The 27965-nt window shown below is 46.8% G+C and overlaps 1 protein-coding gene across 3 annotated transcripts; it reads left to right on the top strand.

Moving 5' to 3' along the window:
• The first annotated feature begins 10 nt into the window (after nucleotides 1-10).
• Nucleotides 11-27965, top strand: LOC130295450 (uncharacterized). 3 transcript variants are annotated; one of them, XM_056546233.1, is made up of 3 exons: nucleotides 11-28; nucleotides 21648-24725; nucleotides 25644-25776. In XM_056546233.1, exon 2 carries the CDS (start codon nucleotides 21786-21788, stop codon nucleotides 22794-22796), a length of 1011 nt encoding a protein of 336 aa, XP_056402208.1. In that variant the 5' UTR covers nucleotides 11-28; nucleotides 21648-21785; the 3' UTR covers nucleotides 22797-24725; nucleotides 25644-25776. The 3 variants fall into 3 exon arrangements, with proteins under 3 accessions (XP_056402208.1, XP_056402210.1, XP_056402209.1); XM_056546235.1 differs by lacking the exon at nucleotides 11-28 and having other exon boundaries at nucleotides 21495-24571; nucleotides 24658-24725; XM_056546234.1 differs by lacking the exons at nucleotides 11-28; nucleotides 25644-25776 and adding an exon at nucleotides 27879-27965 and having other exon boundaries at nucleotides 21495-24725.

Genomic DNA, 27965 nt, shown 5'->3' with positions numbered 1-27965 from the left:
GTGGACCCACATCTGAAGCTTCCTACAGGTAAGGTCATGGTCCCTTTAGTCTGTTTGTGCTGTCGTATCTGGCTGGGGGCCAGCAGGTTCTTCAGAGTGGGGGCTCTGCGGAACGTGATTTGGGGGTGCTCGCTTTGGAGGATGTGCCAGTGTGTTCTCAATATTTGCTTCATCCGAGTAGCGGCGGTGGAGAATGTGGTTATAAAGTTAGTCTTTTGTTTGTTTAATTGTATCGCACAGTCAACTTTTTTCTTTTCTTTGTCCGGGACAAGACACTCTTTTTGTGTTCTGTGTTGTACTTTTCTCAGTGCTTCCTTTATGATTAGACCAGGGTATCTCTTTTCTTTGAATCTTTTTTCCAGGATTTTCGCCTGTGTTTTAAAGGTTCCATTGTCTGTGCAATTCTTTCTCACCCGTTTGAATTGACTGTAGGGGACATTTTTAAGCCATTGCTTGTGATGCCTACTTTCAAAATCCAGATAACTGTTTACATCAACAGTTTTGAAATAAGTTGATGTGATGAAGTTTTCAGAATTATGCCTAACACATAGGTCCAGGAAGTGGATTTCTCTATTACTTGTCTCCATTGTGAACCGGATTCCCCAGTTATTGTTGTTGAGTTCGTCAAGTAGTATGCCGGTGGTTTCTCCTGTCCCATTCCAGATGAAAAACAGATCATCTATATACCTGCCATATAGAATGATATGGGATGATAAGGCCGGGTTAGTAGTGATGTATTTTGACTCGAAGGCGCCCATAAACAGGTTTGCATAAGCCGGTGCGACCTTCGAGCCCATCGCGGTCCCTTTGCACTGTTGGTATGTTTTTTTATTGTAGGTAAAGAAATTGTTGGTTAGTATGAATTCCAATCCTTTAATGATGAACTGTTTCTGTTCAAGTGGCAGTGCATTATCATTTTCCAGATAACTGTAGGCGCTTTTCAGTCCTAGATCATGTGTGATATTAGTGTAGAGTGATGTCACATCGCAGGAGATAAGATGATAATCCGGTTTCCATGGTATTTTGATCAGTGTTTCAATGAGTTGAGTGGAGTCACGCAGATAGCTGGGTAGTTGAATGACATACTTCTGTAAGAACAGGTCTATGTAATGCGAGAGATTACTGTTAAGGGAGTTTGTGTTTGATATGATGGGGCGGCCAGGGGGGGGTTATTGATTGTTTTATGAATTTTTGGTAAGAAGTAGAAGTATGGTTTATTGGCATTACTGGTTCTCAGATATTTTTCTTCATCCTTATTCAGGATGTTAAGCTGTGCTCCTTCTTTGATGAGTTGGTGCAAATTCCTAAATTCCTTTCCACCTGTGGGAAGGGATCTTGTTTTATGGACAGATATTATTCTGTATCCAATAGGATCCTATTTGCTTCCTTCTCGTAGTAGTCATAGTCGATGATGACCAGTCCTCTCCCTTAATCCGCACTGCGGATTACGATTGCTGGGTTTTTCTGTAGTTCTCTCATTGCTGTCCTTTCTTTCGCGGTGAGGTTAGATTTTTTTGACTCCATTTGTTTCAACATTTCTTTGGAAACAAGTTCATGAAATACCTCAATGCTGGGCCCTTTGCTTGTACCGGGTAGAATGCTGATGGTAGTTTGACTGGCTGATGTATCATCAGATCATTACTCAATTCCATATCTTTGTCCTCCTGTTTTTGGTGTGTACCATTTGTTTCTTTGATGGCAAAAAATCTCTGTAGTGTGAGCTTCCTGATAAACCTATTGAGGTCTAGGAAAATCTGGAATTCATCCCCTTTGTGTGACGGGCAAAATGAGAGCCCTTTCTCTAATAGGGTAATAGAAACTCTGAGTACCCCAAAATCATTATTTATACAAGCAAGCCATAACCTCTCGAAAAAATACCAAAACCTGAGCAAGGAGGTCCAGGACAGAATCAAACAACAGCGATGTAAACTACAAAGCACTCCACCCAGGTTTGACCTAGGAACACCTGCTAAACCAGAAACCGGGATAGTGAATCTGATAGATCTGGATCTCACTATCCATGAAGCAATAACGCCACCAGAACCTGCAATCATGGAACATCATAATTGTGAAACTGTACAGGGTAATGAAATTACAGTAGTTGACAACACTGACAATCAGAGCTCCCTGGCTCAATACCTCAGAGAAAGGAAGAACCAAACCGCAGATCGCACAGAAAAAGCGGGGCAAAGTGAGAAACCTAATCCCACAGGAATTCCTTTTTTAGAGGTAGGCCCCAGGAACAAACCATCCAACATACCAATGATGTTCCAAAAGAAGAAAAACAAAAGAAAGCTGGAAGATACAGAGGGAAACGAGGAGGAAAAAGAACAGGACGAAAGAAGAGCAAAGAAAGTAGTACCTCCAGCAACAGTGGAGGGACAATAAAAATCTTCAACCTCTCAAAACATTGCCTAAGCCCATACGAGACAACCCTATTGGAGAAAGGGCTCTCATTCTGCCCGTCACACAAAGGGAATGAATTCCAGATTTTCCTAGACCTCAATAGGTTTATCAGGAAGCTCACACTACAGAGATTTTTTGCCATCAAAGAAACAAATGGTACACACCAAAAACAGGAGGACAAAGATATGGAATTGAGTAATGATCTGATGATACATCAGTCAGTCAAACTACCATCAGCATTCTACCCGGTACAAGCAAAAGGGCCCAGCATTGAGGTATTTCATGAACTTGTTTCCAAAGAAATGTTGAAACAAATGGAGTCAAAAAAATCTGACCTCACCGCAAAAGAAAGGACAGCAATGAGAGAACTACAGAAAAACCCAGCAATCGTAATCCGCAGTGCGGATAAAGGGGAAGGACTGGTCATCCTCGACTATGACTACTACGAGAAGGAAGCAAATAGGATCCTATTGGATACAGAATACTATCTGTCCATAAAACAAGATCCCTTCCCACAGGTGGAAAGGAATTTAGGAATTTGCACCAACTCATCAAAGAAGGAGCACAGCTTAACATCCTGAATAAGGATGAAGAAAAATATCTGAGAACCAGTAATGCCAATAAACCATACTTCTACTGCTTACCAAAAATTCATAAAACAATCAATAACCCCCCCTGGCCGCCCCATCATATCAAACACAAACTCCCTTAACAGTAATCTCTCGCATTACATAGACCTGTTCTTACAGAAGTATGTCATTCAACTACCCAGCTATCTGCGTGACTCCACTCAACTCATTGAAACACTGATCAAAATACCATGGAAACCGGATTATCATCTTATCTCCTGCGATGTGACATCACTCTACACTAATATCACACATGATCTAGGACTGAAAAGCGCCTACAGTTATCTGGAAAATGATACTGCACTGCCACTTGAACAGAAACAGTTCATCATTAAAGGATTGGAATTCATACTAACCAACAATTTCTTTACCTACAATAAAAAAACATACCAACAGTGCAAAGGGACCGCGATGGGCTCGAAGGTCGCACCGGCTTATGCAAACCTGTTTATGGGCGCCTTCGAGTCAAAATACATCACTACTAACCCGGCCTTATCATCCCATATCATTCTATATGGCAGGTATATAGATGATCTGTTTTTCATCTGGAATGGGACAGGAGAAACCACCGACATACTACTTGACGAACTCAACAACAATAACTGGGGAATCCGGTTCACAATGGAGACAAGTAATAGAGAAATCCACTTCCTGGACCTATGTATTAGCCATAATTCTGAAAACTTCATCACATCAACTTATTTCAAAACTGTTGATGTAAACAGTTATCTGGATTTTGAAAGTGGGCATCACAAGCAATGGCTTAAAAATGTCCCCTACAGTCAATTCAAACGGGTGAGAAAGAATTGCACAGACAATGGAACCTTTAAAACACAGGCGAAAATCCTGGAAAAAAGATTCAAAGAAAAGAGATACCCTGGTCTAATCATAAAGGAAGCAATGAGAAAAGTACAACACAGAACACAAAAAGAGTGTCTTGTCCCGGACAAAGAAAAGAAAAAAGTTGACTGTGCGATACAATTAAACATACAAAAGACCAACTTTATAACCACATTCTCCACCGCCGCTACTCGGATGAAGCAGATATTGAGAACACACTGGCACATCCTCCAAAGCGACGTATACCTTAAAGGAAAAATTCCCGAGCACCCCCAAATCACATTCCGCAGAGCCCCCACTCTGAAGAACCTGCTGGCCCCCAGCCAGATACGACAGCACAAACAGACTAAAGGGACCATGAACTTACCTGTAGGAAGCTTCAGATGTGGGTCCACCCGTTGCAAATGCTGCAAGGAGATCAAAAACAATGTAAATGAGATTAAGTCACATTCAACAGATGAAAGATTCCAACTCAAATACAGACTGACATGCCAATCGAATTATGTCATCTACCTACTGGATTGTATGTGCGGTCTGCAGTATATAGGCAGGATGAACAAACATAGACAAAATATAAAGAAAAAATTTCTGCTCCATGGAGTCTCCAGGCACTGTGCAATTGCACACCCGGAGAGTGCGGATCCCATAAAAATCACTCCCATTGATCACATTCCTGATCACAATTCCAACCGATATGAACTCCTAAAAAAACGAAAGGTCTTTTGTATCTTCAAGTTGAGCACAGTGAACCCGAGGGGTCTCAATGAAATAGACGAGACTATTATATAATCAGTTATCATAATTCCAATAATCCTTTATGTCCATATAATGGCTCAAGCTAGCTAGACAACCAGGGTATAGTAAGTGTCTACTACCAATAACGTTCAATTAGACCACCCGTCATATGCTTCATACCCGCCGCGACTACAATTTCGGTCCGGTTAGACACGCTGGGAGCGCTATAATCATTAAAGAATTATTAATAATTAATAATTGTTATATTCAAATGCACACCGGCATGCCCATCCCCTATAACCAAGGAACATACCCAAGATACAATTATCTTGATCCCAAACAGAGGATACCTCACCATCCGCTTACCTGCATCAAGATAGTCCACACCTCTCCCACAAAGAAACCATTACGTTCTCCTTTAATGGTGTTTCCAGCGGCCTGGACCGAACTACTAATCTACATACCAGTTTCGGCGTGTTCCACTCTATGCTTGTGCTACGGGGTAACTCCAAAGAAATACCCCCAACATTCAGGGACAGCGCATGCGGCGACAAACGGGTCCGCAGCCTGCCAACAGTGGGCACTCGTACATGAGACCTCAGCGCCTCCTAGAAGTTACAAGGTTCCAATACCTAATATGAATATCACAAACCTGGCGCACCAACCTGCGGAGAGTTCCTCATCTTGTTAATATTCGCAGCCTGACCGCAGCCCAACAGCAGTGGGCACCTTCTAAGGGAGACCTCAGCTCCTTCTAGGAGTGACGAGGGTATAAGTGCTAATTTAACCAATATAAAGGTGTTATACCATATCTATAATTCTGCTTTACATATTTTAAGTTTTTCATGTTTGTTAATTTCCTTATGTGTAAAAAAACTTTTTGCCAAAATGTGATAATTGCAATGACCCGGTGACCCGGCAGCAGTTCTATGCCGGTCCACAGGTGTATATTTAAACGAGCGGGAATGTGCTCTTGTAACAACCACTGCCTGATGAAGAACCCGGCCCGGGTTTGAAACTAATGTGTTGCACCCTTCTTTTTTACCAATAAAGGCCAGTTGTTTTATGGACTACTACCGGCTGGAATCGATACTTGGGGAATAGGCGCCAGGGGCTAAGCAAGTCCTATCTTTTCGGTTCTCCTCATACTAAAGAATACATCATAGGGCGGTCTTCCGAGGAGGTTCGTCCCCAGGGAAGCCTGCACTCTCACAGGGTACGCCAGGAAGGAGTGCGGGCTCCCCTGGGGACGAACCTTCCGGTTTCTCCCTTGGTATTTTCCAGAGGGATTGGGCTGGTTCACGTACCCAACCCTGGGCTGGGCGGTCCCCGGGCAAAGCCTCCGTAACGGTCTCCTGACAGGCTTCCATGCCTGTAGACTTTGACACGCAGAGAACAAGAGAGGCTAGAAGGGCGGGAGGTGCGGGTCCCTGTACCCAGGAAGGGCGCGCCGTTCTTAGGCACAGGATCAGTGACTTGGACCGCCCTCGGCAGCGGAGAGCAGAAGCATCGGGGGAGTAAGAATACATCGGCGGGCGGTCCATCGAGGAGGTGCATCACCAGGGGAGCCCGTACTCAGCCGCTCTCTCAGGGTAGGCCAGGGCCGAGCGCGGGCTCCCCTGGAGACGAACCTTCCGGTTTCTCCCTTGGTATTTTCCAGGGGGAATGGGCTGGTTCATGTACCCGACCAGGGGCAGGGCGGTCCCTGGGCGAAGCCTCTCTAACAGTCCCCTGACAGGCTTCCATGCCTATAGACCTTTGACACGTAGAGAACCAGAGAGGCTATAAGGGCGGGAGGTGCGGGTCCCTGTACCCAGGCCGGGCGCGCCGTCCTTGGGCATAGGATCGGTGACGCGAGCACCCAGCAGCGGGGAGCATAAGCGTCAGGCGAGTCAACAAACATCTGCGTGCGGTCCACTGAGGCGCCTCGGCCCTCCAGAGGCAAAATGAAAAATGACAAAGTCCAGGTTGGGGACGGACTTTCTGGTTTCTCCCTTGGTATTTTCCAGGGGGATTGGGCTAGTTCATGTACCCGACCATGGGCCGGGCGGTCCCCGGGCGAAGCTTCTGAAACAGTTCCCTGACAGGCTTCCATGCCTGTAGACCTTTGACACGTAGAAAACCAGATAGGCTATAAGCGCGGGAGGCGCGGGTCCCTGCACCTAGGCAGGGTGCGCCGTCCTTGGGCACAGGATCGGTGACGTGGACCGCCCGGCCGCCGGGAGCAGAAGCATCGGGCGAGTAAGAAAACATTGTTGGGCGGTACGCTGAGGAGGTTCCTCCCCAGGGGAGCCCGTACTCAACCGCTCTCTCAAGGTCCCCTGACAGGCTTCCATGCCTATAGACCTTTGACACGTAGAGAACCAGAGAGGCTATAAGGGCGGGAGGTGCGGGTCCCTGTACCCAGGCCGGGCGCGCCGTCCTTGGGCATAGGATCGGTGACGCGAGCACCCAGCAGCGGGGAGCATAAGCGTCAGGCGAGTCAACAAACATCTGCGTGCGGTCCACTGAGGCGCCTCGGCCCTCCAGAGGCAAAATGAAAAATGACAAAGTCCAGGTTGTCGGCCAGCAGGAGGAGATGTGAGTTCCTATGCCCAGGATGGTCAACCTAACATAGCAAGGCCCCTGGAAGGATCTTCCATGCCTGTAGACTTTTGACATGCAGAGAACAAGAGAGGCTATAAGGGCGGGAGACGCGGGTCCCTGTACCCAGACAGGGCATGCTGTCATTGGGCACAGGATCGGTGATGCGGACACCCCAGCGTCGGGGAGCAGAAGCGTCGCCCGAGTCGGCAAACATTGGTGGGCGGTCCGCCGAGGAAGTCCATCACCAGGGGAGCCAGTACTCAGCCGCTCTCTCAGGGTACGCCAGGGCCGAGCATGAGCTCCCCTGGGGACGAACCTTCCAGTTTCTACCTTGTTATTTTCCAGGGGGATTGAGCTGTTTCATGTACCCAACCCGCCAACCCGGAGCTGGGCGGTCCCCGGGCAAAGCCTCCGTAACGATCCCCTGACAGGCTTCCATGTCTGTAGACCTTTGACACACAGAGAACCAGAGAGGTTATAAGGGCGGGAGGCGTGGGTCCCTGTACCCACGCAGGGTGCGCCGTCCTTGGGCACAGGATCGGTGATGTGGACCCCCGGCAGCGGGGAGCGGAAGCATCGGGCGAGTAAGAATAAATCGGCGTGTGGTCCACCGAGGAGGTTCATCCCCAGGGGAGCCTGTACTCAGCCACTCTCTCAGCGTACACGAGGGCCGAGCGCGGGCTCCCCTGGGGACGAACTTTCCGGTTTCTCCCTTGGTATTTTCCAGGAGGAATGGGCTGGTTCATGTACCCGACCCGTGGCTGGGCGGTCCCCGGGCGAAGCCTCTGAAACAGTCCCCTGACAGGCTTCCATGCCTGTAGACCTTTGACACTTAGAGAACCAGTGCAGCTATAAGGGCGGGAGGTGCGGGTCCCTGTACCCAGGCAGGGCGCGCCGTCCTTGGGCACAGGATCGGTGACGCAGACACCCCGGCAGCGGACAACAAACATCGGCGGGCGGTCTGCCGAGGAGGTTCATCCCCAGGGGAGCCCGTACTCAGCCGCTTTCTCAGGGTACGCCAGGGCTGAGTGCGGGCTTCCCTGGGGACGAACCTTCAGGTTTCTCCCTTGGTATTTTCCAGGGGGAATGGGCTGGTTCACGTACCCAACCCTGGGCTGGGCGGTCCCCGGGTGAAGCCTCCGGAACAGTCCCTGACAGGCTTCCATGCCTGTAGACCTTTGACACACAGAGAACCAGAGAGGTTATAAGGGCGGGAGGCGTGGGTCCCTGTACCCACGCAGGGTGCGCCGTCCTTGGGCACAGGATCGGTGATGTGGACCCCCGGGGAGCGGAAGCATCGGGCGAGTAAGAATACATCGTCGGGCGGTCCACCGAGGAGGTTCGTCAACAGGGGAGCCGTACTCAGCTGCTCTCTCAAGGTATGCCAGGGCCGAGCTCGGGCTCCCCTGGGGATGAACCTTCAGGTTTCTCCCTTGGAATTTTCCAGGGGGAATGGGCAGGTTTACGTACACGACCCAGGGCTGGGCGGTCCCCGGACGAAGCCTCCGGAACGGTCCCCTGACAGGCTTCCATGCCTGTAGACCTTTGACAGACAGAGAACCAGAGAGGCTATAAGGGCGGGAGGCACGGATCCATGTACCCAGGAAGGGCGCGCCGTCCTTAGGCACAGGATCAGTGACATGGACCCCCCGGCAGTGGAGAGCAGAAGCATCGGGGGAGTAAGAATACATCGGCGGGCGGTCCATTGAGGAGGTTCGTTCCCAGGGGAGCCCGTACTCAGCCGCTCTCTCAAGGTAGGCCAGGGCCGAGCGCTGGCTCTCCTGGGGACGGACTTTCTGGTTTCTCCCTTGGTATTTTCCAGGGGGATTGGGCTAGTTCATGTACCCGACCATGGGCCGGGCGGTCCCCGGGCGAAGCTTCTGAAACAGTTCCCTGACAGGCTTCCATGCCTGTAGACCTTTGACACGTAGAAAACCAGATAGGCTATAAGCGCGGGAGGCGCGGGTCCCTGCACCTAGGCAGGGTGCGCCGTCCTTGGGCACAGGATCGGTGACGTGGACCGCCCGGCCGCCGGGAGCGGAAGCATCGGGCGAGTAAGAAAACATTGTTGGGCGGTACGCTGAGGAGGTTCCTCCCCAGGGGAGCCCGTACTCAACCGCTCTCTCAGGGTATGCCAGGGCCTAGCGTGGGCTCCCCTGGGGACAAACTTTCCAGTTTCTCCCTTGGTATTTTCCAGGGGGATTGGGCTGGTTCATGTACCCGACACGGGGCTGGGCGGTCCCCGGGCGAAGCCTCTGAAACAATCCCCTGACAGGCTTCCATGCCTGGTGCGCCTTCCTTGGGCACAGGATCGGTGATGTGGACCCCCGACAGCGGGGAGCGAAAGCATCGGGCGAGTAAGAATACATCGGCGTGCGGTCCACCGAGGAGGTTCGTCCCCAAGGGAGCCCGTACTCAGCCGCTCTCTCAGGGTACGCGAGGGCCGAGAGTGTGCCCCCTGGGGACGAACTTTCCGGTTTCTCCCTTGGTATTTTTCACGGGGATTGGACTGGTTCATGTACCCGACCCCGGGCTGGGCGGTCCCCGGGCGAAGCCTCTGAAACAGTCCACTGACAGGCTTCCATGCCTGTAGACCTTTGACACGTATAGAATCAGTGAGGCTATAAGGGCGGGAGGCGCGGGTCCCTGTGCCAAGGCAGGGCGCGCCGTCCTTGGGCATAGGAGCGGTGACACGGACATCCCGGCAGCAGGGAGCAGAAGCGTCGGGTGAGTCAACAAACACCGGCGTGCGGTCCGCTGAGGCGCCTCGGTCCTCCAGAGGCGAAATTAAATATTACAAAGTCAAGGTTGTTGGCCAGGGGGAGATGCGAGTCCCTATGCCCAGGATGGTCAACCGAACATGGCAAGGTCTCTGGAAGGATCTTCCATGCCTGTAGACTTTTGACACGCAGAGAACAAGAGAGGCTATAAGGGCGGGTCCCTGTACCCAGACAGGGCGCGCCGTCCTTGGGCACAAGATCGGAGATGCGGACCCCTCAGCATCCGGGAGCAGAAGCCTTCCGATTTCTCCCTTGGTATTTTCCAGGGGGAATAGGCTGGTTCATGTACCCGACCCGGGGCCGGGCGGTCCCCTGGCGAAGCCTCTTAAACAGTCCCCTGACAGGCTTCCATGCCTGTAGACCTTTGACACGCAGAGAACCATAGAGGCTATAAGGGTGGGAGGCGCAGGTCCCTTTACCCAGGCAGGGCACACCGTCCTTGGGCACAGGATCGGTGACGCGGACACCCCGGCAGCGGTCAACAAACATCGGTGTGCGGTCCGCTGAGGCGCCTCGGCTCCCCCAGAGGGTAAATGAAAAATGACAAAGTCTAGGTTGTCGGCCAGGGGGAGATGCGAGTCCCTATGCCCAGGATGGTCAACCGAACATGGCAAGGCTTCTGGAAGGTTCTTCCATGCATGTAGACTTTTGACATGCAGAGAACCAGAGAGGCTTTAAGGGCGGGAGGTGCGGGTTCCTGCACCCAGGAAGGGCGCAACGTCCTTGGGCACAGGATCAGTGATGCGGACCCCCCCCCCGGCCGCGAGGAGCAGAAGCGTCGGGCGAGTAAGAATACATCAGAGGGCGGTCTGCTGAGGAGGTTCGCCCCCCAGGGGGGCCCACACTCGGCCTCTCTCACATGGTACGCTAGGGCCGAGCGCTAGCTCCCCCGGTGAAGAACCTTCCGGTTTCTCCCTTGGTTTTTTCCAGGGTAGGCCAGGGCCGAGCGCGGGCTCTCCTGCGAACGGACTTACCGGTTTCTCCCTTAGTATTTTCCAGGTAGATTGGGCTGGTTCATGTACCCCACCCGGGGTTGGGCGGTCCCCGGGCGAAGCCTCTGAAACAGTCCCCTGACAGGCTTCCATGCCTGTAGACCTTTAACACGTATAGCACCAGAGAGGATATACGGGCGTGAGGTGCGGGTCCCTGTACCCAGGCAGGGCACTTCGTCCTTGAGCACAGGATCGGTGACGCGGACATCCCAGCAGGAGGAAGCAGAAGCATCGGGCGAGTCAACAAACATCGGCGTGCGGTCCGCTGAGGCACCTCGGCCCTCCAGAGGCGAAATGAAAAATTACGAAGTCCAGATTGTCGGCCAGGGGGAGATGCGAGTCCCTATGCCCAGGATGGTCAACCGGACATGGCAAGGCCTCTGGAAGGATCTTCCATGCCTGTAGACTTTTGGCATGCAGATAACAAGAGAGGCTATAAGGGCGGGAGGCACGGGTCCCTGTATCCAGGCAGGGCGCGCAGTCCTTGGGCACAGGATCAGTAACGTGGACCACCTGGCGGTGGGGAGCAGAAGCGTTGGGCAAATCAACAAACATCGGCGGGCGGTCCGATGAGGCGCCCCGGCCCTACAGAGGAGAAATGAAATATTTCAAAGTCCAGGATGTCGGCCAGGACGAGGTGCGTGTCCCTATGCCCAGGAGGGTCAACCGGACACGTAAAGCCCTTTGGAAGGGTTTTCCATGCCTGTAACTTTTGACATGCAGAGAACCAGAGAAGCTATAAGTGCGGGAGGTGTAAGTCCCTGTACCCAGGAAGGGCACGCCGTCCTTGGGCACAGGATCGGTGATGCGGACCCCTGGCAGCGGGGAGCAGAAGTGTCGGCGAGTCGGCAAACATGGGCGGGCGGTCCGCTGAGGCGCCCCGGGCCTCCGGAGGCGAAATTAAAAAACGATCATGGGCAAGACTTCTGGAAGGGTCTTCCATGCCTGTAGACTTTTGAAATGTAGAGAACCAGAGACGCTATAAGGGCGGGAGGCGCGGGTCCCTGTATCAAGGCAGGGCGTGCCGTCCTTGGGCACAGGATTGGTGACGCGGACCCCCCGGCGGCGGTTGCAAAAGCGTCAGGCGAGTCGGCAAACATTGGTGGGGCGATTTGGCTAGGCGCCCCGGACCTCTGGAGGCGAAATTAAAAATATCAAAGTCCCGGTTGTTGGCCAGGTGGATGTACGGGTCCCTTTGCCCAGGAGGATCACTTGAGGTGACTCACTGTAACAAACCACCTCCTCATATATTCTCCCTACTACTGTGGGGACACACTGTAACAAACCTGTTTCTCATGTAATCTCCTTACTACTTGAGTGACAAACTGTAAGGAACTCATGTAATCTCCTTACTACTGGGGTGACACACTTTAACAAACCCCATCCTAATGTTATTAATTTATTGCTGGGGTGACATACTGTAACAAACCTCCTCCTCATGTAATCTTCTTACTACTGGGGTGACACACAGTAACAAACCTCCTTTCTAATGTAATCTCATTACTTCTGGGGTGACCCACTGTAACAAACCACCTCCTCATATAATCTCCTTACTACTGGGGTGACACACTGTAACAAATCTCCTCTTCATGTGATCTCCTTACTACTGGGGTGACACACTGTAACAAACCCCCTACTCTTGTAATCTCCTTACTACTTGGGTTAAAGACTGAAACATACCTCCTCCTCATGTAATCTCCTTACTACTGGGGTGAAACACTGTAATAAACCTCCTCCTCCTCATGTTATTAACTTACTAATGGGGTGACACACTGTAACAAACCTCCTTTCCATGTAATCTCTTTACTACTGGGGTGACACACTGTAACAAACCTCCTGCTCACATAATCTCCTTACTACTGGGTTGACACAATGTAACAAACCGCCTCCTCATGTAATCTCTTTACTACTGGGATGACACACTGTTAAAAAAAAAAAAAAAAAAACATCCTCATATTATTAACTTACTACTTGGGTGACACACTGTAATAAACCTCCTCATGTTATTAACTTACTAATGGGGTGACACACTGTAACAAACCTCCTGCTCTTGTAATCTCCTTACTACTGGGGTGACACAATGTAACAAACCGCCTCCTCATGTAATCTCCTTACTACTGGGGTGACACACTGTAACAACCCCCCTACTCGTGTAATCTCCTTACTTCTGGGGTGACACCCTATAACAAACCTCCTCCTCGTGTGATCTCCTTAATACTAAGGTGACACACTGTAACAAACCTCCTCCTTATGTAATCTTACTACTGGGGTGACACACTGTAACAAACCTCCCCATGTATTCTCCTTAGTACTGGGGTGACACAATGCAACAAACCCCATCCTCATGTTACGAACTTGCTACTGGGGTGGCACACTGTATCAAACCTCTTCCTCATGTAATCTCCTTACTATTGGGGTGAAAAACTGTAGCAAACCTCCTCCCCATGTATTATCCTTACTACTGTGGTGACACACTGTAACAAATCTCCTCCTCGTGTAATGTCCTTACTACGTGGTGACACACTGTAACAAACCCCTCCTCAAGTAATCTTCTTACTACTGGGATGACACACTGTAACAAACCCCCTCCTCATGTAATCTCCTTACTACTGGGGAAACAAAATGTAACAAACCTCCTCCTCAAGTAATCTCCTTACTACTGGGATGACACACTGTAACAAACCCCCTCCTCATGTAATCTCCTTACTACTGGGGAAACAAAATGTAACAAACCTCCTCCTCAAGTAATCTCCTTACTACTGGGATGACACACTGTAACAAACCCCCTCCTCATGTAATCTCCTTACTACTGGGGAAACAAAATGTAACAAACCTCCTCCTCAAGTAATCTCCTTACTACTGGGATGACACACTGTAACAAACCCCCTCCTCATGTAATCTCCTTACTACTGTGGTGACACACTGTAACAAACCTCCTCCTCATGAAATTTTCTTACTACTGGGGTGACACACTGTAACAAACCTCCTCATCATGTAATCTCTTTACTACTGGGGTGACACAATGTAACACACCTACTCCTTGTGTAATCCTTGTGACACCCTGTAACAAACTCATCTAATTTCCTTACTACTGGGTTGACACACTTTAACAAACCCCATCCTCAAGTTATTAATTTACTGCTGGGGTGACACGCTGTAACAAACCTCCTCCACATGTAATCTTCTTACTACTTGGGAGACACACTGTAAAAAATAAACCCTCCTCATGTAATCTTCTTACAACTGGGGTGACACACTGTAACAAACCTCCTCCTCATGAAATCTTCTTACTACTGAGATGACACACTGTAACAAACCCCCTCCTCATGTAATCTCCTTACTACTGGGGTGACACACTGTAACAAACCTTCTCCTCATGTAAACTCCTTACTACTGGGGTGACAAACTGTAACAAACATTCTCCTCATGTAATATCCATTCTAATATGGTGACACACTGTAACAAATCTCATCCTCATGTAATCTTCATACTACTTGGCTGACACACTGTAACAAACCTCCTCCACATGTTATTGACTTACTACTGGGGTGACACACTGTAACAAACCTCCTCATAATGTAATCTTCTTACTACTGGGGTGACACTCTGTAACAAACCTTCTCCCCATGAAATATCCTTACTATTATGGTGACACACTGTAACAAACCTCCTCATCATGTAATCTCCTTACTACTGGGGTGACACAATGTAACACACCTACTCCTTGTGTAATCCTTGTGACACCCTGTAACAAACTCATCTAATCTCCTTACTACTGGGTTGACACACTTTAACATACCCCATCCTCAAGTTATTAATTTACTGCTGGGGTGACACGCTGTAACAAACCTCCTCCACATGTAATCTTCTTACTACTTGGGAGACACACTGTAAAAAATAAACCCTCCTCATGTAATCTTCTTACAACTGGGGTGACACACTGTAACAAACCTCCTCCTCATGAAATCTTCTTACTACTGGGGTGACACACTGTAACAAACCCCATCCTCATGTAATCTTCTTACAACTGGGGTGACACAATGTAAGAAACCTCCTCATCATGTAATCTACTCACTACTGGGGTGACACACTGTAACAAACCCCCTCCTCCTGTAATATTCTTACGACTGGGGTGACACACTGTAACAAACCCCATCATCATGTAATCTTCTTACTACTAGGGTGACACACTGTAACAAACCTCCTCCTAATGTAATATCTTGACTACTGGGGTGACACGCTGTAACAAACCCCCTCCTCATGTAATCTCCTTACTACTGAGATGACACACTGTAACAAACCCCCTCCTCATGTAATCTCCTTACTACTGGGGTGACACACTGTAACAAACCTTCTCCTCATGTAAACTCCTTACTACTGGGGTGACAAACTGTAACAAACCTTCTCCTCATGTAATATCCATTCTAATATGGTGACACACTGTAACAAATCTCATCCTCATGTAATCTTCATACTACTTGGCTGACACACTGTAACAAACCTCCTCCACATGTTATTGACTTACTACTGGGGTGACACACTGTAACAAACCTCCTCATAATGTAATCTTCTTACTACTGGGGTGACACACTGTAACAAACCTTCTCCCCATGAAATATCCTTACTATTATGGTGACACACTGTAACAAACCTCCTCATCATGTAATCTCCTTACTACTGGGGTGACACAATGTAACACACCTACTCCTTGTGTAATCCTTGTGACACCCTGTAACAAACTCATCTAATCTCCTTACTACTGGGTTGACACACTTTAACAAACCCCATCCTCAAGTTATTAATTTACTGCTGGGGTGACACGCTGTAACAAACCTCCTCCACATGTAATCTTCTTACTACTTGGGAGACACACTGTAAAAAATAAACCCTCCTCATGTAATCTTCTTACAACTGGGGTGACACACTGTAACAAACCTCCTCCTCATGAAATCTTCTTACTACTGGGGTGACACACTGTAACAAACCCCATCCTCATGTAATATTCTTACGACTGGGGTGACACACTGTAACAAACCCCATCATCATGTAATCTTCTTACTACTAGGGTGACACACTGTAACAAACCTCCTCCTACTGTAATCTCTTGACTACTGGGGTGACACGCTGTAACAAACCCCCTCCTCATGTGATCTCCTTACTACTGAGATGACACACTGTAACAAACCCCCTCCTCATGTAATCTCCTTACTACTGGGGTGACACACTGTAACAAACCTTCTCCTCATGTAAACTCCTTACTACTGGGGTGACAAACTGTATCAAACCTTCTCCTCTTGTAATATCCTTTCTAATATGGTGACACACTGTAACAAATCTCATCCTCATGTAATAGACATGTGCATTTCGTTTCGGAACGGATCGCTAAAATAACAAAAAGTGTGATTTTCGTTATTTTCGGATGATGCCGAAAAACGAACATGAAATATCGAATGTTTCCGAAAACACCCCATTAACGAATGCTAATCTGACGATATTCGTAAGGTGCCAAACATAAAATATCGGGTCTTTACGAAAACGCCGTATTAACGAATGCCAATCTGACGATATTCGTTAAGATCCGAATGCCGATTAACATATGCATTCGATAACTACGAATGTTGACTCTTGTTAACAAACAATGCAGTCTGTAAATAACGTACGCATTCATTACTCACGAATGCATTCGCTACTCACGAATGCATTCGTTATGTACGAATGCATTAGTTATGTACGAATGCATTCGTTAATTCCGAATGCATTCGTTTTTTTTTTATTATTATAAATTTAATACGTACAAAGTCCATTAATGCTTACATCATTATCACAAAGCAAACAAACAAAACTCCTCCCCCTCCCTTTTCCCTCCCTCCCCTTAAGAAAGCCTGCCCGAAATCCATTGACTTCCTTCCTTTCCCTACTCCTCTCTTACTCTTTACTCCTTTTCACTATCTACTTTCTCCTTTCTCCCAGGGTAGCCATTTATTCTCGATTTTTTTTATTTCTTTCACTGTCCTTGAACCACAACAACTCATAAGTTCTAACCTTATTTATACCTCCTAACCATTCTTCCCTTGATGGAACCGCTGGGGCCAACCATTTCCTAAGAATCAAATTCTTTGCCACTCCTAATACTCCAAGTATAAGATCAGTATGCTTCGTTCCCATTGTTCCTAGTCCATAAATTGCAACCTTAGGTTCAAAGAGCAATATCACGCCTATTCTAGCTTTAATAGTTTCAAACACTACACTCCAAAATTTTAGCAACTTCGTGCAATTCCATACCATATGTAACCAATTACTTCCCTCAAACCCACACTTGGGGCATTGTGCATTTTCCCTAACATTAATTTTATACAAAAATTGCGGTGAGTACTGTGCCCGATATACTAACATCAAAAAAGACACCCTATTATTTGCATTGATCGTTGTTCTTCTAATATTCTTTAACACCAATTTCCACTCTTCTTCTGAAATTCCACCTATATCCAGTGCCTGTCCTAACCGTTTGACTACGTCATCCCAACCCTTCTGACCTAACATTTTATATAAAGTACTCATTATTTTCCTTTCCCCCCCCCCCCTGTGCACTTTAAATATATTCTGTAATGTGATAACACCCTACCTTTAATTTCCCTTTCGGTTCTTCCTGTCCCAAGGCGTCTTTTAACTGTACATAACCAAAGTAATTAGTATTTTTTAGATTAAAGCGTTCACTCAAACATTCCCAATCTATTATTTCCCCATTTGTGCAAACCTGCTCTAACAACCTAATTCCTTTATCTTCCCAATTCACATATTCTGCAATTTTCTTTATTTCTGGGAAGTTCTCATTTTCCCATAAGGGGGTACACCACACACACTACTCATTATCCCTGTTGCTGACTTCATACTATCCCATACTTGTAGCAATAAATCTTTAGCTACGTTCTCCTCTTCTACACCCTTCTTCAAACTCCCACTCTCCAACCACTCCCATATGGACCCAGATTTCTTACACCCCCTTTTCAAATAATCCAACAGTGTTTGTTGCTCTTGAATAACCAATGTTAGTTGGGATGCTATGAAATATTGCTGAAAATTAGGGAGACCCAGCCCTCCTTCCTCTAAGGGATGGTACAAATATTGACTCTTGATCCTGACTCTTTTTTCACCCCATATAAGATTGTTTAATATACTTTCCAATTTTTTAAACCAAATATTTTTTATCCATATGGGAGAAGCTCTCAAATAATGTGTTATCATGGGGAGTAATACCATTCTCAGCAGTCCTATTCTATCTGCCATTCCCAATCTCATTTTCCTCCATGTATTTACCTTTCCCCTTACCTTCCCCAACAGAGGTCCAAATTTAATCTCTCAAAATCCAAGACAGCGCTAGAGATCTTAACACCCAGATATTCCAAACTATCATTAAGTCTTAGTACTTTTACAGGGCCAATAGGGACCTCAATTTCTTCATCCAAAGGCATGAGACCGGACTTCTGCCAATTAATTTTCATTCCTGAGAAATATCCAAATTTTTCCACTAACCTAATCACTTCCTGTACTTTCTCTACCAGATTCCTAACAAACAAAAGCACATCATCGGCATTTAATAACATTCTTTCTCTATCCCCTTGTACCCCAAACCCTTGAAAGACTTCTGTGTTCCTAACTATAGCTGCTAGTGGCTCTATAAAGAGTGCAAATAATAAAGGTGATAACGGACATGCCTGTCTTGAACCTCTTTTTTTTTTAAACGTATTCGTAAATTTCCCATTAATACTAATTTTTGCTATAGGAGCTGAATAAACCATTTTTATAGCTTTTAAGAATAAAGTGCCCAAACTAAATCTTTCCACCACCCCAAAGAGGAAACCCCACTCCACCCTGTCGAACGCTTTGTTGGCGTCCAACGACAGGATGGAGCGGGGATCCCCTCCACGTGTTTGAATGTTAAGGAATGTCCTGTGTATATTGGAAAACATATTCCTACCTACCATAAAACCCCTTTGTTCTTGCCCTATCATCTCACCCAAAACCTTTTTTAATCTTCCTGCCCATAATTTTGCAAAAATTTTGTAATCCGTATTCAATAGTGATATAGGACGGTAATTCTCCATCTTTTCCCTGTTGCCCCCCTTCTTGGGGATCAATATTATCACTGCTTCAGACATTGAAGGGGTCATAGCCCCTCTTTCCAAGGATTCATTAATAATCTCCATCAAGCAGGGCAACAGAGACCCATGAAATCTTTTATAAAAATCAAATGAGAACCCATCAGACCCTGGGGCGGAATTCCCCGCACATGTTCTCAATACTTCTTGGACTTCCCCCAGGCTAATCCCCTCATTCATTTTCCTCTTCCCCTCCTCATTTAAACTTGGCAGAACTAAATTTTGTAAGAATGTTTTAATCTCCGATTCTGATTTTACCCCTTCAGATTCATATAATGTTTGATAATACTCCATCGCTATCTTCCTTATCTCCTCTTGATCTGTTACTATTAATCCCTGCTTATTTTCTAAATTAGTAATTTCCGTATTTTCCCTTTGATTTTTTAGAGAGCCACTTATTGGATTTCCCCCCTTCCGCATAGCGTTTTTGTCCCCAGAAAAAAATACTATGTTGTGCCTTCTCAAGCATTAACTCTTTATATTCTTTTTGCGCTTGTTCCAGTTTTCCCCAGTTCTCATCTCTTGCATCAGTTGCATAAACTTCCTCCAATTTTTTAATCTGATCTACCAAGTTATCTTCTTTCTTCCTTACTTTCCTCCTAAACTGGGTTATATTTCGGGACAAAATCCCTCTCAAATATGCTTTCATAGCATCCCAAACCATAAATATATCGGCCGAACCTTTGTTTGTAGCCCAAAACCATTTAATCTCCTCCTCTATACCCTTTGTCACGTCTTCCACCTCAAACCAATGCGGATTAATATTTCTATTCATATTCTGGGGGGGGACCCGATCTTCACCACCGAAACTACAGACCACCATGGAGTGATCAGACAAGCCCTTGGGCTCATAAACAATTTTTCTAATACCCCTTGCTCCACTATCATTGGCCAGAATCAAATCGATACGTGATGCAGTTTTATGGCTCAAATTAAAACAGGAAAAATTTTCTCGCAAAGGATTCAGGTTTCTCCATACATCTCTCCATCCTACTTCTTTACAAAAATCTGCCAGGACATTCCTCCCCTCCCTCATTACTCCTCCTCTCCGGTCCCTTTTGTTATCTATTACTGAGTTAAAATCCCCCATAATATATAAATCTTTGTAATTTTTATCACTTAAAAAATTCACCAGATTAACCAATACCTCTGTTTTGAAAGGGGGAGGAATATAAACAAAAGCAAGAATAACTTGTACCATATTCCACTCTACGTGGAGAAAAACAAATCTCCCTCTATCATCACAGCGAGCATTTTTAACCTGCATATTCATTTTACCGTGAATCAACACCGAGACCCCCGATGAGTAGTTTGTTCCAAACGAGTGGAATTCCTGAACAGCCCATTTCTTTTTCATTAGATGGACAGATATTCTTTTGTTAAATGTGTTTCTAACAAACATACCACTGCAGGTAGATAATTTTTTAACCCTATCCATAATAGCTACTCTTTTCTTCCTCTCCTTAATACCTTTAATATTCCATACTAACATTTTACCTCCTTGGCTACCCTGGGTCCCCATACTCTTTTACTCCGTCATCTCTACTTCTAACCGATTTCCAGGCTGTAAAATTCCTCCACATAAGGTAATCAGCTTATATAACCAGTCCTCGGACTACCGATCATGTTCACATATACTCTTAACAACATTATCCATATAGAGGAGGGGTAGCTGGAGGATTATAAGGGGTATAGAGGTATAGGGAGGGGGGGAAGTCACTTTATAGTTCCAAAACTGTGATAGCTCCGACACACCTCTGCCCCCCCTCCACCACTTTCAGTACAGTAGCTCATCCAGATTTCTTGATCTCACATGCTTATCCTATCATCTGTAACCAGGGTGAGGAAGTATACCCCACCAGACTCTCATAGACTGCCATTGCCAGCCTGCATTTCAGAAAAGCTTTCCTACAACGGACTTCAGTTAAAAGAAATAGATTCAAGCTCACCACGCTGATCCTGGCCTCTGTTACCCGAGCTGATTGCAGGGCTCCCGGAGCGGCCGGCGTGTTCCGTCGCACGCCGAGCCCGCTCACGTGGTCCCCCCAGCTGCTTTGCACCACTCGTGCTTGCGCTCCGTCTCCTTCCTCTTCTTCCTGCCGGATCTCTTTTCTGTTGACTGTGCGCCTCTCAGCCCGTTCACCTCCACCACTACTGTCCACTGTAGCGAGGCCGCCACACCCCCTTCCACACCGGACACCTCCATCTCCATACCACAGCGGGGAGCAGATACGTCCGTCAGGTGGTTTCCTTTTTTCTCTCTTTCCTCTTTTTCTTTCTTTTTTCGCCCTAATCAGGGACGTTCGTCCCAGGGTCAGCATCATGCCTCCTGGGGGGGGGGGAGAGGAGGGAGAGAGCCCTGGAGCGGGCGGAGCTGACGAGATCACATCCTCTCGTCACGTGACCCTTGTCCCAGAATAAACAAGGACTTGATTAGTTAATTACGGAATGCATTCGTTATTAGTTGACGAAATCGAAACTAAGGAATAATTTTCTCTATTTATTTGATTGGTCACTTTACAGAGTTTGTTATCACATGACATTAGTCAGCCAATCGGGGTGTCCTTCTACATCCTGTGTTTTTCACAGACATTGAGGAACTTTTCTTTATTCCTGTGAAAGTTTTACTGGTGTTAACAGTGACTCACAGTGCTTGTAGAGATGGACAGCTCCCCTGAGGAAGACTTCCCCAGTGACACAGAGACAGCTAGAGGACAAGATGTTACCAAGAAGCCAAAGGTAACAGCTGCCATTTTTTACAAGAGGACATCAGCAAGGCCTGCTGCCAAGTCATCCAGTGGCCAAACTTCTAGGCAACCAATCAGAGACATCTGCCATTTGGAGACGGAGACTCTAGCAGAAAATGAGACAGCCATTACTGATGCTGAGGTGGCCCTAAATGTCCATCAAGAAGGCTCTGACACAGAAATAGACAACATCATGCATGTCAGTCCAGCCCTTGCAGATATGAACATTGGCATTGTAGAAGAGGAGGTACCATGGTCCAGTATTGCACCAGATAAACCTTTTTCGCCACTACTATTCGTACATGACATTGATGATGACTATCAAGAATCTCAATCACCACCATCCTCCTCTGGCTCCATAGTTGTGGATACACCCTCCCATGCAAAGACTGCCACTGTCACCAGTACAAGGACTTTAGCTACTGCTTCCAAGAGCACTCCCCTTCCAGAAAAACCTTCCCCATCAGCAAAACCCAGTGTCAGTGGTAACCGCAAATCTAAGGTATGGGAGCATTTTATAACAGTTGGGGATGGTCGCTTGGCCAAATGTAAGCTATGTGGCAAGGAAGTAAGTTGTGGCAAAGTCTTGGGGCATCTCACCAATGCAGGAATGGATAACCATCTGAGGACACACCACAAGGCAGTGTTGATGATAGAAGAAAGTGGTTTGGCAGCTCCACCAAGTAAAAGAAAGGGAAGTAGTAGTGCTAGTTCCAGTGCTACTATGAGTTCAGCCTCAGATAACCTGGAAAAGGGGCAAGGGGCTGAAGCTGTTGTTCATCCCAGTAAAGGAAACCAGTCCACCATAGAACAGTTTACTGGTTTTCATCCCAGGGGGATTTCCCGCCAACAGTCCCGCAAGATTACCCGCCTTATAGGTGAGCATTTAACATGGTGGAAGGGGAACCTTTTAAACGCCTTCTAAAGGCACTTGCACCCCAATATATTGTACCATCACGTACCACATTCAGCAGAAGTATAGTACCTGCTTTGTATAAATCGTGTGTGGATCTGCTAAAAGAGGAGCTGGGAAAAGCTGCTGGACAGTCTGTACATCTAACCACTGACCTGTGGAGTGCTCCCAGTGGCCAGCATGCTTTCCTATCATTGACCGCACACTGGTGGCAGCCCATTGTCACTGAACTTGCCCAAACCAAATCAGGCCCAAGAAGCACAGGGGCTGGTGTTGAGAATACAAATCAGGGCCACCGCTCATTCCTCCTCCATGCAGAGGTATTGGATGAGCAGCACAGCTCACAAAACATAACCAGAGCACTTTAAAAAATGGTGGAAGAATGGCTTGGGGAACACGGAGATACACATCCGAAGATGGGTTTCGTGGTGACTGACGGTGCAGCCAACATGATAAAGGCATTGCGTGATGGCAACTTTGTATGTGTGCGATGCTCTGCACATGTCCTCCATCTTGTGGTGAAGGCCGGTTTGGAAGACACCTCAGAGAGCAACACAAAGCTCACAGGAGTTCTGGATTCATGTAGAAAAATTGCAGGGCATTTTCACCGGAGTGTTAAAGACAGCCACTTACTCAGACGGGAGCAGAGTAAGGCAGGTGTTCCTCAACACAGACTGAAATAGGATGTTAGCACCCGGTGGAATTCCACACTAGAAATGCTGGAAAGAATCCTAGAGCAGCAGAAACCCATGAAAATTATATTGGCATCACCAGAGCATTTGGCAGGGAGGAGTGGACCTTAGTTGCTCAGGTGGTGGCTGTACTTAGCCCCTTTCGTGCGGTCACGGAAAACTTAAGCCAGGAGAAGGCAAGTTTGGCGCAAGTCATCCCTCTCTTTACTCATCTGTTAACCAAAATGGATGCCTTCCTGAATAACAGAGAGAAGTGGACTGGAGGCTATATAGTTGATGATGTTGCCACACTGGTAAGGAGACTCCAGGTCCTACTACAGTGTAGGATTAAAGAGCTGACAGACACTTGCCCTGATCTAATGCTAGCCACCATGTGTGACCCCCGGATTAAGGGCAAAATGGCTCTCCAAGCAAATGCCCTAACAAGCTGGAGGGACAAATTAATCATCAAGGTGTGTGACAGACAGAGACTATTAGATGTGGGACAAGAGAGGCATGATGAGGAGCAAGAAGCAGAGGAAGATGAGCCTGCAGAAATCTCAGCAACCATCAGCAACACTGCTACAACCTCCTCAAGAGCTGCAGACTTTTGGGCAGAGACATTGCAAAGCCTGTTTGGACAAACCTGACAACCCTCTCGGATACCAAGAGACAAGGTGGCAGACATGGTCAAAATTTATGTGTCTGAACCAAATATATTTCCCACTGCCGATGCCATGAAATATTGGGACGAAAAGAGGGCTATTTGGCCTGCTCTAAGCATGGTGGCCCAGGAGCTCCTATCCTGCCCCCCAACCTCTGTGCAAAGTGAGCAGGTATTTTCTGTGACCGGGAACATTCTATGCCCACAGCGTTCTCAACTGTCCCCTCAGCTCATGGAGCAGATGACTTTTTTAAAAAACAATTTGCCAAAGTTAGGGTACCCAGCCCTAAACTTTGAAACAAGTTAAAAAGTTGAAGTTACTTCTTCAGTTAAAGTTGAGCACTGCAGTTACCGTTGAGTTCAAGTTTCGTTAACAAGTTGGAATGTTTTCCCGTTACTACCAGTTGTTTAAAAGTGAAGCAAGTGACAAGCTTAACAGTCCCTTCAAACAGGTGAGTGGTCTGTCAATCATCCCCTTCCCTCCTAATATCCCATTATTAATTTTAGTTTAATTTATACCTTTCCATCTTTCTTTCAGGATTTAGGAATCCTATTGCTGGACCTTGAAGTGGGTGAAAAAATGGAGTTTCTTTCAGCAAATCACTGGTGAGTAACTTAAAATTCCATCAATTTTTTTTTATAACAGTTGTGCTTTACAGTGCCTCTGCCACTAGAGGGACCCCTAGTAAATGAATGGAGCAAATATTCCAGAGGCATGATGGTCTATTCACACGTACATTATTTTTTGCAGATATTGAAATCTGCAGCATAATATGCAGTGCATCAAATCTGCGCAGAATAATGTACGTGCCAATAGAAAATATAAGTCAGTGTATTATTTTTTTATTTATTTCTCTCCAGTCTGTCCACAGGGCTCTCTCTGCTGACACCTCTGTACATGTCAACCAGGAACTGTCCAGATTAGAATAACATTTTCATAGCAAAGTTCCTGCTGCTCTAGACAGTTCCTAATACAGACAAAGGTGTCAGCAGAGAGCACTGTGGACAAGGGGGCAGATTTATCAAAACCTGCCAAGAGGAAAAGTTGCCCATAGCAACCAGTCAGATCAGTCCTTTCATTTAGCACAGGCCTTGTTAAAAAATTAAAGAAGCGAGCTGATTGGTTGCTATGGGCAACTTCTCCTCTGGACAGGTTTTGATAAATCTCCCCCAAGATGTGGACAACACAAAAAAAAAAAAAAAAAAGTGGAAATAAAAATAATGTAATGTTAGTAATAATTTAGACACCACACAGGATAAAGAAAAAAATGTTTGTTTTTTCTTGAATGGCCAAGGCCTTCAATGCTGCTGTAGTAATAATAACATATCTTAAACAGAACAACAACTGAAACATATCAACAAGGCGAAATAATTTAGTCTCGTATATTTCAGTTTTTTTTGGGGGTATTGCTGCTGCTGCTTATGGGGCATAACGTCCACCCTCAAATCATGCATCGCCTGCATCTGTTGTTGGCTATGGTGGGACAACATGGCCTGAAATTCTCCCATTTGTTTGGCCAACAGGGCTTGGAACTCTTGTTTTTGTGATCGGTGGAGTTCAACCATGGTGCGATTCATCCGGCGCAATTCGCGCGACATGTTCCTGTTCTCCTTGGCCAGCCTTTGGATTTCTTTAGCAAGCTGCAGGCAAGTATTCCTTGGGACAGAGCCAGGAGCTAGGGTTGGGGAGAGTGGTTGGTGTTGTTCACCTGGGGACACCTCCTCCTCCTCATCTATCTCAGCCGGTGCTGAGGACAGGACAGGTGATTGGGGCAAGTTTTGATGGCGGACCATCCTCCCTGCAGATGGACCTGGTTGATCTGAAAAAAAAAAAATAATAATAATAATAATTAATTAGTAATGTTTTGACTGAAACAGTAAGAAAGTTTACATTACAGTGTGTCTCATTACTTTGATTAGCTGCCATCATACATTGTTAAAGCTTAAATAAATAAATAAACTACAATATGGTGAAAAAATGATGAGTTTATTTCATCATAGGTAAAGAAGAAGATACTGAAATATTATATTGTTAACCTCTGAGGAAATAAACTCATCACTATTTCAGCATTTTGGAGTGTTGTGGGTCTGGAGATGCTGCATTCTCTTGATTGTTCGATATCTATTTATGTATGCATGTGTGTACACACACACACAAATATATATATATGTGTGTGTGTATAAACTGTATATGTATGTATCTATAGATATATATACATATATATATATATATATATATATATATATATATATATGAATATTTTATTTATATCTATCTACCTGGCCTACAGGTGCATGCTACTAGGCTAGATATACAGCAACAGAAGAATGCAGCAGCACACTGCCAGCACAAGGATATAGGTGAAACATGAATATGCAGTTAAAACATGGAGAGCTATACAGCTATGGTGTAGGCCAGGTCCATATAATAGTTTGGTATCAACTAAAGTGCTGGCTGACTTATTCTTTGTCTGTGTGTATATATATATATATATATATATATATATATATATATATATATACATATACACATATATATACCAATATATACACACATATATATACCGTATTTATCGGCGTATAACACGCACTTTTTAGGCTAAAATTTTTAGCCTAAAGTCTGTGTGCGTGTTATACGCCGATACACCCCCAGGAAAGGCAGGGGGAGAGAGGCCGTCGCTGCCCGCTTCTCTCCCCCTGCCTTTCCTGGGGTCTAGAGCGCTGCTGTCGGCCCTTTTCACCCCCTGGTTATCGGCGCCGCTGCCCGTTCTGTCCCCCTGACTATCGGTGCCGGCGCCGATAGCCAGGGAGAGAGAAGCAGCGCCGACAGCCAGGGGGAGAGAAGGGGCAGCGGTACCCATTGCCGGTGCCGCTGCCCCGTTGCCTCCCCCCATCCCCGGTGGCATAATTACCTGAGTCGGGTCCGCGCTGCTCCAGGCCTCCGTCGTGCGTCCCCGGCGTCGTTGCTATGCGCTGAACGGCGCGGCGCATGACGTCAGAGCGCCGCGCCGTGCATAGCAATGACGCTGGGGACGCACGACGGAGGCCTGGAGCAGCGCGGACCCGACTCAGGTAATTATGCCACCGGGGATGGGGGGAGGCAACGGGGCAGCGGCGCCGGCAATGGGTGCCGCTGCCCCTTCTCTCCCCCTGGCTGTCGGCGCCGCTTCTCTCTCCCTGGCTATCGGCGCCGGCACCGATAGTCAGGGGGACAGAACGGGCAGCGGCGCCGATAACCAGGGGGTGAAAAGGGCCGACAGCAGCGCTCTAGACCCCAGGAAAGGCAGGGGGAGAGAAGCGGGCAGCGACGGCCTCTCTCCCCCTGCCTTTCCTGGGGGTATATCGGGGAATACACGCGCACACACGCACCGTCATTTTACCATGGATATTTGGGTAAAAAACGTTTTTTACCCAAATATCCTTGGTAAAATGAGGGTGCGTGTTATAGGCCGGTGCGTGGCATACCCCGATAAATACGATATATATATATATATATATATATATATATATATATATATATACACATATATGTATATATATATATATATAGAAAACGAACGGCAACCGCACTCCCATATGTTGCAAAAAAAGTGGTCTTTATTCACAAAAACGTGAAAATGGCGACGTTTCGGCTAGCTCACGTAGCCATATATATATGTGGGTGTGTGTATGTTTGGGATTAGTATGATTGTTTTATATTTTTTGAACAAGTAATTATTAATAATAATAATTTATTTTTATTTTTTTACTCACTGCCAGCACTCTCGGATTCAGGCGACATATGAGGACCACCAAGGCCTGTCTCACTCCGACCCTCTGGCAGGAGATGGTTCCGGAACTCCTGCT

Source organism: Hyla sarda, chromosome 11 (assembly GCF_029499605.1).
Source record: "Hyla sarda isolate aHylSar1 chromosome 11, aHylSar1.hap1, whole genome shotgun sequence".
In the NCBI taxonomy this organism is placed as follows: domain Eukaryota; kingdom Metazoa; phylum Chordata; class Amphibia; order Anura; family Hylidae; genus Hyla; species Hyla sarda.
This window is presented reverse-complemented; position numbering and strand designations above follow the sequence as displayed.